Source organism: Notothenia rossii, assembly GCF_949606895.1.
Source record: "Notothenia rossii genome assembly, chromosome: 6".
Lineage (NCBI taxonomy): Eukaryota > Metazoa > Chordata > Actinopteri > Perciformes > Nototheniidae > Notothenia > Notothenia rossii.
In genome coordinates, this window is record NC_136909.1 from 29,234,876 (window position 1) to 29,251,783 (window position 16,908).

The 16,908-nt window shown below is 45.0% G+C and overlaps 1 protein-coding gene across 1 annotated transcript; it reads right to left on the reverse strand.

Moving 5' to 3' along the window:
* Positions 1 to 10,111: 10,111 nt before the first annotated feature.
* LOC307044983 (uncharacterized protein) lies at positions 10,112 to 15,944 on the reverse strand. Its single transcript, XM_079690443.1, has 2 exons — positions 15,871 to 15,944; positions 10,112 to 15,121 (listed from the first exon to the last, which is right to left on the reverse strand). Exon 2 carries the CDS (start codon positions 13,264 to 13,266, stop codon positions 12,289 to 12,291), a length of 978 nt encoding a protein of 325 aa, XP_079546569.1. The 5' UTR covers positions 13,267 to 15,121; positions 15,871 to 15,944; the 3' UTR covers positions 10,112 to 12,288.
* Between the last annotated feature and the right edge of the window lie 964 nt (positions 15,945 to 16,908).

The following is a 16,908-nucleotide window of genomic DNA, read 5'->3' on the forward strand; positions in this document are numbered from 1 at the left end:
CATTTGCAACTTGGAGATATAACCACTACTAACGCGTTAGTCCCAACACTGACTACAAGTGCACTAATTAGAACTTGATTGTTGAGGCTACAATAAAGATGTCTAAACATATCTTTTCTGTTTTATTGTTCCACTACATTTCATAACGATAATTGCTACAATGATGGGGAGTTGTCTTTTCTCTTACTGTGCCACAGAACAACACAACAACTTGTATTTTTATTGTTATTATTTTGAAAGTAAAGTAAAGTAACTTGTTACAAGTTACTTTTATAACTTAGTAACTAATAAAGTAACTAGTTACTTTTTGAGAGCAGTAACTATAACTATTACTAGTTACTTTTTAAAAGTAACTTGCCCAACACTGGCTACTAGTGATGTGTCGGTCGTGAACGAGCCGATTCGTTTGAACGGCTCTTTGGTAGTGATGCTACGTATTGCGCCGAGGCTTCGGAGCGTGTGTCGAGTAATCCCCGAAGCTTTTTGTGAAGCATGTATCAAGGCTTGTATCGTTTTGGGCCAGTGACGTCATCGATGACAAACGAAGCCTCGCTGCCTGTCGATACAACCTGGTCTCACCAGAATGCGTGACTCCACCACGACTCCTTAACGCCACATTGCGTGGTGGAGTCACGAACTTTGCTACAGTTACGTGTCTGCACCACGCAAACAACCCCAATGTAAAGTGAATGAGGCTCCTTTGTCGTGGTGCACACACGCATTTCTACAACGTCCAGCAGTGAGCTTTTATTCTATAAAACGTTTTTAAAATCTACTTTAGAGCTTGTAGTAACTCACGGGAGGCTTCTTTTATTTTATTTGTATTCATAATCATTTGTATTTTTCGTCAGAATGTATTATGGCAACCCAGCTGTCTCCTAAAAATGACGTTCCCACAGAACTAAACTGCATTCTCAATTAGGTTTAGCAAGAAACGTATTTTCTCCCACGTTAAGTTCGTTATGAACGTATCCCAAATACGTTTATCTTCTAGAAACATATTTTCTCCCACGTTACGTTTCTTATGAACGTATCTTAAATACGTTTATTTTCTACATATCTTAGCCATTTATTGTCTTGCTTATAATAATGATAATAGTCATTTATAAATATCATTTTAGAGCACACATTTGAAATCAGTAGGCGAGGCTGTAATTTCGCCAGCTGTTACTCTCATGAGCGAGGCAGAAAATAATAGTTTTAACATGCCAAAAAGCTGCCGTGTCGTTTATTGCACCTCAAACATAAAAAAAAATCCAGAGTTATGTGTTTCTGTACTTCCTCTAAGAAGAAAGGACAGTAACAGAAGATCTCTGTGACGCCAGATGTGGTGTTGTTAATGCGATATGATATCCGAAAACAAATTCAGTTTAGGATGGCCGAAGACACTACACTACCCATAATCCCCAGCTGTCGTTTGGGACTACAGTCCTGTTGACAAACCCCGTGATTAATCTTCAAACTCTGGAATTGGATGTTGGTGTGGCAGTGCGCCAATGTTACGCCGAGCGTCAAGCTCTTTGAAATGGAACGAAACCACGGCAGACTATTCAAAACTGGACTCTAACGGCCCGTCTACACTACAGGCATCGAAAAATGCTTTCAACGCTTCGCCCATTCACTTGAATGGGGTGACCTAGGAGATTTTTAATCTTCGCCGAACTGCATTGTGGGGAGCATGGCATGGCTTTGCAAGCATCACGAGCATCTATCGGCATCAAAAGTTGAACAATGAGGCTCGATGCTTGGCATCAGCCAATCAAATCCCGTTTATGCAAATCCCGCCAGTGCAAGCGCAGCCAATCAAACCGCGTGCAAGCTGGGAGAGCCAGACCGCAGTTCATTTCCTCATATTCCAAACGAGATATTACGTTAGCAAATCACCCGGTTCTTTACGACCGGAACTATTTACCGGGATACAAACCGGAGGAACCAGGCATGGAGGGAACTGATAGTTTTTTCGCCTGTTTGGAGAGTTTATATCCAGTTTACTTCGTTTTAACATTGCTATTGCTTTGTATGTCGGGGGCGGGAGATTGATGTGATTGGTTGCTCGCAAAAAATCGCCAAGCTTCAGACACGCCCAGCTTCAAGATTTTTTCATGCCTGTAGTGTAGACGGGCCGTAACGCCCCCCCGGAACATGCTGACTATTGTGTTTCGCAACATGTTCTCTATGGCACGTCTCTACTGGGAATTGTAGTTTTAAAAGACGTTTTCGTTTTAAAAAAATATATATTACTAATATAAGTAAATTAGGTAACATTATATAATTAATATTACTATTTTTTTTTAAATATTGAAGTTAAAAGCATAAATCTGGTGCACTTTGAGAGCAACATTAACCCTACCTTAATAATACCTTTAAGCAGACAAAAGGCACTGGAGAACACTTATTCATTAACATCCTTTAATGAAGCAAACTAATGCCTTAACTCACTCAAATACAGTCGTTTACTTATTTCGGTGAAACGAATGTGCGTAGAGTTTTAAAGGATGCGGATAGTCTCACCTTGGTTCTGGCGCATTGCTTATCGTTTTATAGATCTATTCTCATCCACCATCTTTGTTTGTGACGTAAAGAGTGTAGGAGTCACGTTTCTGAATCGGACACTCTGAATGGATGCAGTCACAGCCAATCAGAGTCTGATTCAGAGGGTTGCCTGTCAGTTCCGTTGCTATGGTTCCGTTGTTAAGTGTACTGAAACGAGAGCCGGTATAATTCCAAAACAATATAAAAATTGGAATACGTTATTTTAGTGTCTTAAAGGTAGACTGAGGTATGAAGGGTTAACGTTACATCTTAGGATAATTTTTAGTCATGTTCTGTATACTAGAGATGTTAAGATTCACCGATTCGCATCGGTGCACCGGCATAAACGTTCAAGATGCGAGTGCACCGGTTGAAAGAGTGCACATCGGCTACAGTTTGGGTTGAACCGGGTTGAACTCGCGATGCATCGATTGCGTAGCGTCTTTGCATCGGTAAAAAAACGATTAATTCATATAAAATCCCCTCATCTTGTCAACGCTCAGCAGAGACGATCTTTGATATTTGCTTCGCCACTACGGAGAACGAGAGTCTCAGTTATCAACACACACGGAAGTTGAGGAGAAAGAGAAACACAGCGCACCGAAAAATACCTACAAACGTTTGGCAACACTTCGGATTGTTCAAGAAAGTCATTTATGCTATATAGTTGACCGCAGGTCATAGAGAGTAATAAGGTATCCGTAGACCTTTGTATGAGGTATCTTTATTACTTAACAGGTCTACAGCCATGATACATAGATCCGTCCTAGATGCGGACTTGCATACACACAGTATCACTCCGCAGCCGCACCCCATCAGCAACGTCCTGATGGTATATGTGCGCGGCACTATTACTACAGACGGTCAACTTGAAAAATCACTCGCAAATTGTTAACGATGCCGAGCCGCTTTAAAGTACACAAGTAGTACGAGGAACTTAGCGACGCACATAAAGATGCGACGTGGGGTCTGCGGCTGAAAAGAGAAACCTGAAAGTGAGACATATGAGTTAAATCACTCAGTGAGGTGTTCTGTCAGAGAGAGGTGTTTAGCTTACAGCAGCCTGTGACGGCCAATAATAATTTAAATGTCTTCCTTACTGTAAGCAGTTATGAAATACCTGTTTGTGAAAGGTTATTTGTTTTCTTTATTGTTCAGATAGAAACCACTGCTTTCTGCTCACTGGTGAGTTGGCCTCTGAGTGTTAAGCACATCAGGCTTGCAGCTGTATGGGCATTGCTCTATGGTAGCTGTTATTTGCACATTGTTAATCATGAGCAATGCATCCTTAAATTGTTTAACTGTGAGGTGTTATACAATCGTACTGTACTCTGGAGAGCTTTTAAAGGTAAACAAATAAACGGCATGATGGGATGTGCACTACCAAATATGTAAAGCACTTTTTTGTTAATGTATGATTTGCTGCATATAAGGAATAAAACAAAAATCCTCTGTCGTACCATATTGAAGTATCATTATTTTTGCATCGTGTTGAATCGCATCGTATCGCCCCGAATCGCATAATGTTGAATCAAATCGTATCGAACTGTATCGCAACAGGGGTGAATCGTATCGTATCGCATCGCCTGGTGTTTCAAAGGTATCGTTAATGTATCGTATCGTGGCAACGTATCGAGATGCGCATCGCATCGGCCTCGGTGATGGAGATGCATATCCCTACTGTATACGTACTAAAATATAAGGGTATAATTAGTGTGGTTACTCCATGTTTACTAGCTATAATATTAACATTACATCACTCTTTTTCACTTCTTACTCAGTAAGCCAGACTGCAGATATCACCATTAGATTCACAAACCTGAAACATTATCCATTTCTTCACGACTGGTGATGAGATTGTTGTCAGCTGCTGATACTACTGCTGCTGCTGCAGCTTGTGGCGCCTTTTTCAATGAAAATAACTTTATAGGCTATTAGCTTAAAACTTGTCAGGCACTGGCAGAGCCATATGGCGATGGGCACTAGGAAGGATCACTTCTTCTTGAGGGCAGGGAAGGTTACGCAGTACGCAGGCTACTGTCCCGCAGCGGCTGCCTCTATGGTGGACTCCGGTACTGCACATTACTCCCGAGACGTTTTAAAAAATATATATATTTTCTTTTTTCTTTTTCTTTTTTTAAGTGAAACATCCGGGGCTTTTCAGAAAACATCCGGGGCTTGAGCCCAAGTAGCCACCCCCTAGCGCCGCCACATTCATAAGAAACGTAATGTGGGAGAAAATATGTTTCTAGAAGATAGAAAATAAACGTATTTAAGATACGTTCATAACGAACGTAACGTGGGAGAAAATAAGTTTCTTGCTAAACCTAATTGAGAATGCAGTTTAGTTCTGTGGGAACGTCATTTTTAGGAGACAGCTGGGTTGCCATAATACATTCTGACGAAAAATACAAATGATTATGAATACAAATAAAATAAAAGAAGCCTCTCGTGAGTTACTACAAGCTATAAAGTAGATTTTAAAAACGTTTTATAGAATAAAAGCTCAATGCTGGACGTTTTGAAATGTGTGTGTGCACCACGACAAAGGAGCCTCATTCACTTTACATCAGCCGCGTTCACACCACAGTACTTTTCCCACTTTAGTTCCGATATAGTTCCGAAATGTCGCGTTCACACCAAAAAGAGCCGGAACTAAAATTAGTTCATGAGAACCTTTTTACCCCCTTTTCCGTCCCTGCTAGAGAGCAGGGACTTTCGTGGGAGAAAAAGGTTCCTATTTCTAATTGGCTGGGCGGATTGCAAACCACGCCCCGTAAAACTCAAAAACAGTTTGGTGAAGCCGTCATTTTATTATCCTAGCATTAGCATTATTAGCATTAGCCCAGCGCAGAAACGCAGAGAGACTAACTTATGGCAAAACAAAATAAAACATGGGAGCGGTGGAGATGAGGAGGTGTCGGCGTTCTGGCGATTTACTCGGAAGGCTTCAGTAGAAGCTGCTGGGAGTCCCAGCAGCTGTGACTGAAGCCAGTCCCCAACTCCGGGGACTTCCGGCCGGGGACTTCGGGTGGCAGTATAAGGCGTGAAGTTGTTTGCGGCCTGCCAGTAAACCCAAAGCAGAAGAAGAAGAAGTGACGTCAGCGGCTTCATTTGCCTAATCCACCCCCAGGGACTTATTCCGGTGTGAACGCGATCTGTACTTAGTTCATCAGAACTAAAGAGTTCTGATGAACTAAGTTCTCATAAACCTTTGTGGGAAAAGTACTGCAGTGTGAAAGCGTCTATTGGGGTTGTTTGCGTGGTGCAGACACGTAAAGGTAGCAAAGTTCGTGACTCCACCACGCAATGCGGTTTTAAGGAGTCCTGGTGGAGTCACGCATTCTGGTGAGATCAGGTTGCTCTCAGCTACTAGTGATGTGTCGGTCGCGAACGAGCCGATTCTTTTGAACGGCTCTTTTGTAGTGATGTTACGTATTGCGTCGAGGCTTCGGAGCGTGTGTCGAGTAATCCCCGAAGCTTTTTGTGAAGCATGTATCAAGGCTTGTATCGTTTTGGGCCAGTGACGTCATCGATGACAAACGAAGCCTCGCTGCCTGTCGATATCACGTAACTGCTTCAGGAAGCGATTCAGATCGGTTGAACCGTTGAACCACAACGCTCATAATACCCATGGTGACATAATAAGAACCATATTACCCCTCCTGTACCCGGGCCCGCTGGTGACACGATGGAATTAAAAGAGCTCAGAACCCCACTTATATAGAGGTCGGAACATGTCATAAGTATAAATAGATACAAGCATAAATAAATGTAGGAATAAAAACATGAATAAATAAATGAATAAATACAGGAATAAATATCTTACAGTGTTTTCAGGGAGATTCAGCGTGTGTGTGCTGTGGCTCAGCTGGAAAGCTGTTGACTCACGACCGTAGGGTCCCTGCCTGGTTCAACGACTCGTCAATACGTCTTTTTTGTTGTTTATAAAAGCTACATCTAAATGAGATAATGTAGTTAATAAAGATATTCTTTGATATGGTTTAGCCTTTCTCAGGCTACAACATGGTTAAGTTTATGAATATTACTAAGGAATACAAATCCCTCTTTGCAATGTTTACCAGCCTCCTTAGGCTTTTCAATCACAATCAACTGGAATAAAAACAACATTGTTAACATGAACATATGATTTTATGTTCGTTGTTTAGAGTTATTCTAAGGCTTTACTCATTGGGAACTCGGTATGAGATACAGCACACTGTTGAGATGTCCAATCTGCCTGTTTTACACACTTTGACCAACAGGGGGTTTGTGTTCAAATGAAGCCCATGATGAAGCCTCATGAGAGGAACCCTTTTGCGAACCAATTGGCTGGAAAGCTTCAAAACTTCATAAGGCTTCATCTCGCCATCACTACTCTTTGGTATGAACCTATGGTATGAACGAGGGGAACCGAGTCGTACTTGGTGAGAGCCGTTCTTGTTATCGTTCAATCGTTTGTCCGCACTCACTGCATGCCAAAATCCACTCGCCTTTTAAAAAGCTTGATTTTGTTCCCCAAAACGTATTCTGTGAAGACCCGCCCCTACTCCGACTGTATCTATCTCCGACACGGAAGCCCTGTCTGCTCCTCACATGGATGTATAATAAGAACTGGATACAGCGTGGGAGGCGGGGCCTCATTCATTCCTATGAGAGCTGCACATTGGCGCATGATGATAAAATGGCCCAACTTTTGAGAGAGCGAAACGTCACAGATTACCCGGCATGCCTGAGAAGTACCCGTATGTGCGCTCATAGCGCATGCGCAACTTTAACCAAAATGCTCATTCACATCAAGCACGTCAATTTGCGTACACGTAACAGCACCGCGCGTTCATGACAGCATGGTAATGATTAGTTATTATGATGGATTTGATATTAACGAGGCGGCAGTTAGCAGCTAGCAGCTAGCTAGTAATTATGCTAATGTAAACATCAATCGTTACTTATATTACGCTGTAACAGGATCTAGTGATATCCAAGCAACAGAGCTTCATTTAGCATATATATATATATATATATATATATATATATATATATATATACAGTGCAATAAACTTCTTAGTGCAATAAGAAGCTACAGGGACGTTAATCTAACGTCGGTAATATTAACTTTATCAACATCTACGGTACAAGGGGGCGAGCTCCAACAAGCCGTTTAGGACAGAGAGTGAATACCAGGTTTCAGCACGATGAGTGAGATGGGGTTGGAAAAACGCAGTTGGATGCACTTCAACCAAAACCCAGGCAGTGATAAAGCGCACCATTTGTAAAGGCAAAATATCCTTTAAAGTAGGGTCAACAAATAATCTCGTACGCCACTTAAAAACACAGTATCTAATATTAAGAGTAGCATGAATTTCATTCAAGGCAAGGCAACTTTATTTACTCAACACATACAGAGGGTAAATTCAAAGTACATTCACTGACATAAATATGGCGCCACCTTGTGTCATGTTTACAATGCAGATTATTGACATTAGGTCTGGCGAAACAGTCAATCATTATCCTGGTGATTATTTCGCAGATAAACCTAGTAACCCCGCCCCTTTTAAAAAACGGCTCTTTTGAACGGCTCTTTGAAAGGAACAGAGCCATAAGATCCGGCTCCCTTCAAAGAGCCATAAATCCCATCACTATCAGCTACCGCACCACAGCTGCCTGCACTGTACAATCGCTGGAGGACTGGGCTGTCACTCAAAAACTGAGTAGCCAATGGGGACGCACCCCTGAAAGTCCCGCCCACCTGGGAGGTTTGTGTCACAATCTCAAACAAAAAGTGAAGGAGTGCAAATGAGAGTGCTGCAGCGAGAGCAAAAGTCTGATCATTGAGAAACAAGAACTGCAAACAAAAACCTATGTTAAAACAAAGAAAAAATACTTCTAGTTTACATGATTATGTAGCGTGGTACAGAGTACTCATCAAAGTCCTCAATTCCCTCCTCACCTCTGCTGACACCGGTTCCCTCAACATCCTCATCCTCCTTGACCTGAGTGCAGCCTTCGATACCGTGAGCCACACCATCCTGCTTACCCGACTCCGGGATATCGGTATCGAAGGTACTGTACTCAGGTGGCTCCAGTCCTACCTCTCCGACAGATCCCACTTCATCTCCCTCAACAATCACTCCTCTACCACAGCTTCAGTCACCCAAGGTGTTCCCCAAGGTTCAGTACTCGGCCCCCTCCTCTTCATCATCTACATCCTCCCCCTTGGTCAGATTCTCCGCCATCACAACCTGGACTTTCACTGCTATGCTGACGACACACAGATCTACCTCAGCACCAAATCCCCCCACAACCCCCCTCTCACACACATCGAATCCTGTCTGACTGCAATAAAATCCTGGATGCAACACAACTTCCTCAAACTCAACAGCAATAAAACTGAACTCCTCCTCATCGGCTCCAAATCCACCCTCAGCAAAACCCCCAATCTGACACTCACCATCGATGGCACCCCTGTTTCCCCCTCCACCCAGGCATGCAACCTTGGCGTGATATTCGACCCCACCCTCTCCCTCGACCCCCACATCCGCCAAGTTGTAAAAACCTAATTTTTCCACCTCCGCAATATCGCCAAACTCCGTCCCTCTCTCACCCGCCCTGCAGCTGAGCGACTCATTCACGCCTTCATCTGCTCCCGCCTTGACTATTGCAACTCACTCCTCTTCGGCATCAGCACAACATCCCTCAACAGACTCCAGCGTGTCCAGAACGCAGCCGCCAGACTCCTCACCCACACCAAATCATGGCATCACATCACCCCGGTCCTCAAAGAACTCCACTGGCTTCCCGTCTCACACCGCATTCACTACAAACTCCTGGTCCTCACCTATAAAGCCCTCCACCATCTGGCCCCCCCCTACCTCACTGACCTCTTCATCCTCTACCAACCACCCCATTCCCTCAGATCCACCTCAGCCGGTTTGCTCTCAATCCCCAAGGCCAAACTCCGGAGCTTCGGGGACAGAGCCTTCTCTGTGGCAGCCCCGAAGCTCTGGAACTCCCTCCCCCAAGACCTCCGTGAGTCTGATTCCCTCACCCTGTTCCAGTCCCGTCTCAAAACCCACCTCTTCAACTCTGCTTATCCTTAAACCCGCCCCTCCCCCCTCTGAACCAACATCCTCCTGACTGCTTTTCTGTTTTTGTTTTGTTGTTTTTTTTGTTTGTGTTTTTGTTCTTGTTTTGTTTTGTTTGTCGACCTGACTCATAATGTAAAGCGTCTTTGGGTCTAGAAAAGCGCTATATAAATCCCATTTATTATTATTATTATTATTATTATTAGAGTGAAGTAGCCCTCCACTACACATTTAATTTGAAAGTCTTTTATTTTGTTCTGCAAAGAGCAAAAATATGTATCTTATTATCACAGTTCGCCACACACACACACACACACACACACACACACACACACACACACACACACACACACACACACACACACACACACACACACACACACACACACACACACACACACACACACACACACACACACACACACACACACACACACACACACACACACACACACACACACACACACACACACACACACACACACACACACACACAGACTTCACTCAAGTGTGTGCTTACGTTCTCGCAACGTATTCACTATACTAACACAGAAACATAATGAACATCTGCATCAACATCCAAACAATAATCATGTCTATTGCATTGCTATTCCAGACCAGTTTCATCTTGTACATTCAATATCAATTTGTTGCTCCGATACACAGTCAGCCAATCATGTCTACCGAACATTGTCACATTAACCAAATCAATTATGTATCTCTTTTAACTTATTTATTTATTTATCTATTAACTATACACGAGCAGTCCGGGCTCTTTAGACCGGCTCATAGTTCTACTCTCCCGCCTCATACTCGCTCAAGCTAACCAGGCCACCAGTGCTAACTACTGGCTAGCCATTTTCAAAATGTTACGTTTGCTGAACAAGTAACGTTCATAAACACTACTACATAAAGTCCAACCGGCATCATAAACTCACACATACTATATTCAGCCATCAATTACACAATTCCAACTCTCCGTTCTTTTCTTTTCTTTTGGGAGGATAAGCTGTTGTTTATCTCCTACTTTCCTAAAGAGAATTCCCTCCTCATTGACATTCAACTTTGCCCACTGTCTCATTAATACTCTGACGTCTGCCGGTTCTGCTTTCAGAGCTCCCCTTGACGGGTGCTGATTGTCCCTCTTATAATGCAGAACTTGGCCTATGACAGGATCTCTCTCCTGACTGTCTCGTATCTGTTCTGGTGTCAGGGACTTGGATCGAGGGTGTGCACTCACATCTCTCACTAAGTCTAGTGTCTCTATGGGGACTGTTGCTACCCAGACCGAGGGGGTGTCTCCCTGCACACTGACTCCCTGCACTGCTGCACTGAACACCTCTTGACCCACCTCCTCTGTACACTGTGTCATGAACGCATTAATGTCTAATGGCATGCGGGATAGGCCATCCGCATCTGCGTTGGTCTTTACCAGCCTATACTTAATGGAAAAGTCAAACTCGGACATCTCCCCCACCCACCTATGACCTTTAGCATTAAGCTTAGCTGTTGAGAGGATATAGGTTAAGGGATTGTTATCTGTATATACTACAAAGTGTGGGGCATGATAAAGATAATCCCGAAACTGTTCACATATTGCCCATTTTAGTGCTAAAACTCTAATTTTCCCGAGTGCATGTGATAGTTCTTTTCCGGTGGTGTTAGAGTCCTGGAACCATAGCCTATAACTACCATCTTACCATTCTGTCTCTGATACAGTACTGCTCCCAACCCCTCCTGGGATGTGTCTGTGTGGAGAACGAATGGTTGGGTCATCTCTGGGTACCCAAGAAGGGGAGGCTCTACAAGCTTGTCTATGAGAGAGTTCAATGTCCTTTGGTGGTTATCTGTCCATTATATAGGAGTGTTAGGTGGGAGGTTCCCTTTCTTCCTGGTAGTGGCCCTGACCTTCTCTCTCTTAATTTGATCAGGTGTTGTTGAGAGCAGCTGGTAGAGAGGCTGGGCTATTCTGGAGAAGTTTGGGATGTATGTTCGGTAGTATGAGAGGAATCCCATTACTCTTCTCAGCTCTCTCACTGTTGTAGGTCCTTTCTCCTTTAAGGCTTGGACTGGAGCCACCTGAGATGGGTCCATAGTGTAGCCCTGTCCAGACACCATCCGTCCCAGAAATCTCATTGTTCTCTTCAACACCTCACACTTGCGGGGGCTGAGTTTAACCCCGTGCCCCTGATATCTCTGTAACACAGTTCTCAGGTGCCCAACTGGTCCTCAAAGCTGGAGCTATGGACCAGATTGTCGTCCAGATACAGTTGACATATTTCATCTCTCAAGCCACGCAAACAATCTTCCATGTACCTCTGGAATTCCGCGGGCGCCGCACTCAACCCGAACGGGATTCGGACCCACTGGTACAGACCCCAGGGGGTTATGAAAGCTGTCAGGGGCTGGCTCTCCTTGTCCAGGGACCCCTGATGATAGGCCTTCCCCTGGTCCAGTACAGAGAATCAGGAGCTGCCAGTGAGGAAGTCCAGCATGTCTTGGATTCTGGGTATGGGGTGGCGATCAGGGACTGACTTTTTGTTCAGTTCTCTGTAGTCACAACACAGTCTTAAAGTCTCATCCTTCTTCCATACGCACACGACCGGTGTGGCGTACGGAGAGTGTGAAGGAGTAATCCAGCCCCGATTCAATAAATCCTGGATATACTCTTTCACCTCCTGGTGGGCTTTGGGACTGCCATGTACGTTTTTCTTACTGGGGTGGTGTCGTGCAGCGTGATGTGGAGTTTCAGTGAGGGGATTGAGCCGATGTCGTCATCATCGTATGCGAACGCGTGACACTCCTCTCTCAGCAGCTGTTTTGTGATCCTCTTTTGCTCCTCGTTTAAGTGACTAAGGTCGACCGGAGGGTCCCACCAGGCGGGTTTATGTTTTTTTGAGTTGTCACCTGGGGCTGATGCGGTGTTAGTTGGTGATTTTAATCCCTCTCCTCCGGTTATCTGCTCAACACTGGCAACATAGGCGGTTTTGACTGTTTGCAGGTGACCAACAACAGTGCGCTGAGTCAGGGTTACACTGTATTTGTTTGTGTTGGCGATGGGGACTGGTACATAACCTGACCTTTTTCTGGGGACCCTGACTAAACCCTCCTCTATCACCACCCCCTCTGGCAATGTCGGCTCTTCACTTGGGACTAGAAGCAGGTCTTGGCCATGATACTGAGCCCCAGTGTTGACATTAACATACACTGTGGTGATCTGTTCAGCGCCCAGAGTGATTGTTCTTTTTCCTGTGTGTACCATTCCTACACCTTCCTCACTAATAGGGGCATGGATAAGCTGAAGCACTGCTTGTGCTGTCTTGACTGTTATCTGGAAGGCTTGACACACAGTATGGATGGTCTCTGTCTTTGTTTTCTGACTACCCTCTCCTGTTATTTCCTCTATCACGTTGTAGCCAATAATGGGCTCCGCTGCTACGTGTGGGTCACTTGACACTAAAATAGGTACTAGAAGTGGCTTTGTCCTGGCGGATTCTTTCCCTAGTCTAAACTCTACCTCCACCCAGCCCATGAAGGGAATCTCTGTCTGGTTGGCTACCACTCCCAACAAAATGTCTGAGCCTAACAATTCACTGAGAGGTCGCACCGTGCTGTGTGGTAAGTGCAGCTTTCTCCATTCTTCATTCATGATGGTCGCCTGCGCGCCTGAGTCCCATAATGCTACTACTGGAACGTATCCAGTGTGCAGTATGGACAGTGTGTCTCTTCGAAATCAACTTGATGAGTTTTTCCTTGCGTCGTGGTGGGAGGTAGTTGACTGATGAGATTTGAGGCGGTGCGGGAGGGGGGACAGGTTGCTGCATGTTGAGACTGGATGATTCACGGGCTACCGAGGGTCCCGGCTCGGCAGCCGGGTCTCGTTTCCCTGCTGCTCTCTGGCCCATCGACATCCTCTGGAGAGATGCCCCTCTTGCCCACACTTAAAGCAAAGTCTGCAGGAGTCACCTATCTGAGCTTCCTGACACGCCCTACAACCCCTGGGCCGACTACAGCTGGGTGTGAACGTTTTCTCTGTCGGTCTAGCTTGTGTGGCCTCCACTGTCTGTAACATCAACTTCTTAATTTCTAGAACCTCCGCCCTGAGCGCTCCTATTGGGTCTGTCTCTGTCTTGGGTCCCTGACTTTTCTTACTCTTTCCCCCTGCTTCACGGTGAGTAACAGTGTCAACTGCTGCCGCTGAGGCGTCAGGTGGATACGTCTCCGCCTGCACTTCACTGACTCTTGGGGGCTTGTTTATGACTAACTTTCTCAGTTTTATTTGTCTTTCTTGTTCTAAGTTTGCAGCCTCACTGATTCGCTCAATTAACACCTCATCTGTGACAGTACGGTCACTGAGATACAGCTTGAACTGGAACTTAACTGCATCACTGTAGAGACCAATCTCTATGGAGCGGAGGAATTCTTTATGAATTAGCGCTGGGCTAAACTGCTCACCTTCCTCACCTGCATCATCATCACTGGCTTTACTCATTAGCTTCTCTTTCAGTTCTATTGCTCTGAATAAGAAATTATGCGCTGTCTCTTTTGGATCTTTTGTCATGTTCATCAGGCGATGCAGTAGGTCGGAGGAGAAGTCCACTTTGTAGTAACCCTTGAGTATGGTCTTGAGGGTGTGCAGCGTCAGCTCTCGCTTTATTTCCAACATCTCTCACAGATGAAGACCTGGGCTCACAGCACGTGTGACTGCTTCAATGATCTCCGCTTCTCCATGTCCTTTCCGCTGTCCAGACTCGATCGGGTTGATGAGGCTTGTGTAGGACAATTTGTCCTTTTGCCCCGCTTCACCAATCTGTCCAATTATCCGGAACTCCCGCCTCAGCGTCACCTCGGGCAGTCTGATTGGTGCTGTGGTGGCAGTCCTTGTGTCCTCTACCTTTGCGGTCACGCTGGCAGGCGCAGTGTCTCCTCCTGCTGCTTGTGACTCCTCCTGCTGCTCGTGTCTCCTCCTGCTTATTGTGTCTTCCGCTTGATCTTTTCCTCCAACGCCCCGATTTCCTCTTCCATCTGCTGCTGTAACTTCTGGTACTGCATTTTCAACTTCTCTAACTCACTTGTCTCCTGAATTACAATCTCAGCCTCAGTTTCCCCTGGTGTCGGCTTCAGAGAGGCCAGGTAGGACAGCACATGCTGCAGATACTGCTGATACGACTCTGCGGACTCTTCATCCTCCTCGATTTCATCTAACGTTGTCTCCACCAACCTGTTGAGGGTGCGTCTTGTTTTGCTGGCAAACCCCCCAACAGGTGCGTTACACTTTAGATGCTCACACAGGGAAATGAGCTCCCTCTCCTCCAGCGTCAGCAGTATCCTGTTTACTTCGTCCCTTGCTTCCTCCATGGTCCTCCTCTGCTCGTCCGTCTATGCTTCTATGCGGCTGGGCGTGGGGCTGAATCTAACCATCCTCTGCTACCAAAATATGTAGCTTGGTACAGAGTGAGGTAGCCCTCCACTACACATTTAATTTGAAAGTCTTTTATTTTGTTCTGCAAAGAGCAAAAATACGTATCTTATTATCACAGTTCGCCACACACGCGCGCGCGCACACGCACACACACACACACACACACACACACACACACACACACACACACACACACACACACACACACACACACACACACACACACACACACACACACACACACACACACACACACACACACACACACACACACACACACACACACACACACACACACACACACACACACACACACACACACACACACACACACACCGTGACTTCACTCAAGTGTGTGTTTACGTTCTCTCAACGTATTCACTATACTAACACAGAAACATAATGAACATCTGCATCAACATCCAAACAATAATCATGTCTATTGTATTGCTATTCCAGACCAGTTTCATCTTGTACATTCAATATCAATTTGTTGCTCCGGTACACAGTCAGCCAATCATGTCTACCGAACATTGTCACATTAACCAAATCAATTATTTATCTCTTTTAACTTATTTATTTATTTATCTACTAACTATACACGAGCAGTCCGGGCTCTTTAGACCGGCTCATAGTTCTACTCTCCCGGCTCACGCTCGCTCAAGCTAACCAGGCCACCAGTGCTAACTAATGGCTAGCCATTTTCAATACGTTACGTTTGCTGAACAAGTAACGTTCATAAACACTACTACATAAAGTCCAACCGGGATCATAAACTCACACATAACATATTCACCCATCAATTACACAATTCCAACTCTCCGTTCTTACCTGCAAAGAGCAAAAATATGTATCTTATTATCACAGTTCGCTACACACACACACCCTGACTTCACTCAAGTGTGTGTTTACGTTCTCTGAATGTATTCACGCGAGACTTCTCTTTGTCCCCGAACACAGTGTAGCGAACGCGCCCTCTGCTGGTCGGAGTTAGACACTACATACTGCTAGATAACACGACATTTTTCAAACAATAAACCAACCATTCCTTATCAGAAAACACACAGACAATTCTCACCACACTGTGAACATAAGCTGTACTAAATGCAAATCATGTTAAACATGTAATTACTAATAATGTAGGTATATCAACCCACTGATGGCTCTGTATGCCACAATTACACAAATTATTTGTTTGCAATTTAGTTTTATTTTTTAAATTTTCTTTTTCTTTTAAACTCATAGTTTTGCTTTATACTGAGAAAGTGTTGCTTTATTTTTATGATACAAAACTAATCCCATACATCTGGTGCTAGCTGCGCTAACGGATATAAGAAGTAGATGTTTCTACAACCATGGTGGAGGAGAGCTTTCCTGTCAGACTGACGGCCCCTACACACTGCGGCGTGCATTGTCGCTTGCTGGCGGGGGGGGCTGAAACTCAACCAACAACCAATCACATGAATCTCCCGCCCCAGACACACAAGCATGCGGTTTGGTTGGCTAGAGCTTGCACTGGTATATGATTCGATTGGCTGACGCCTCCGTCGAAGCGGCAAAAGTAGAACATTGCTCTACTTTTGCAGCGAGCACCGCGAGAGAAGCTACGCTTTGCTCCCACAATGCAGTTCGGCGAATCGTGACGTCACCCCATTCAAAGTGAATGGGCAGAAGCGGCAACGCACGCCGCCGTGTGTAGGGGCCGTGAGAGGCTCTCTGACTCTCTGACGGGACGTCCATACAGCGGCGTGCGTTGAAAGCTTCACCATTCACTTTGAATGGGGTGACGTCACTTTTCGCCAAACTGCATTGTGGGAAGCGAAGCGGAGCTTTGCTGGTGTGGCTCGCTGCAAAAGTTGAGCAATGTTC

Bases quoted from the DNA above. Each gene is read 5' to 3' on its own strand.
- LOC307044983 (XM_079690443.1), bottom strand. From the start codon at position 13,266: ATGAATGAAGAATGGAGAAAGCTGCACTTACCACACAGCACGGTGCGA.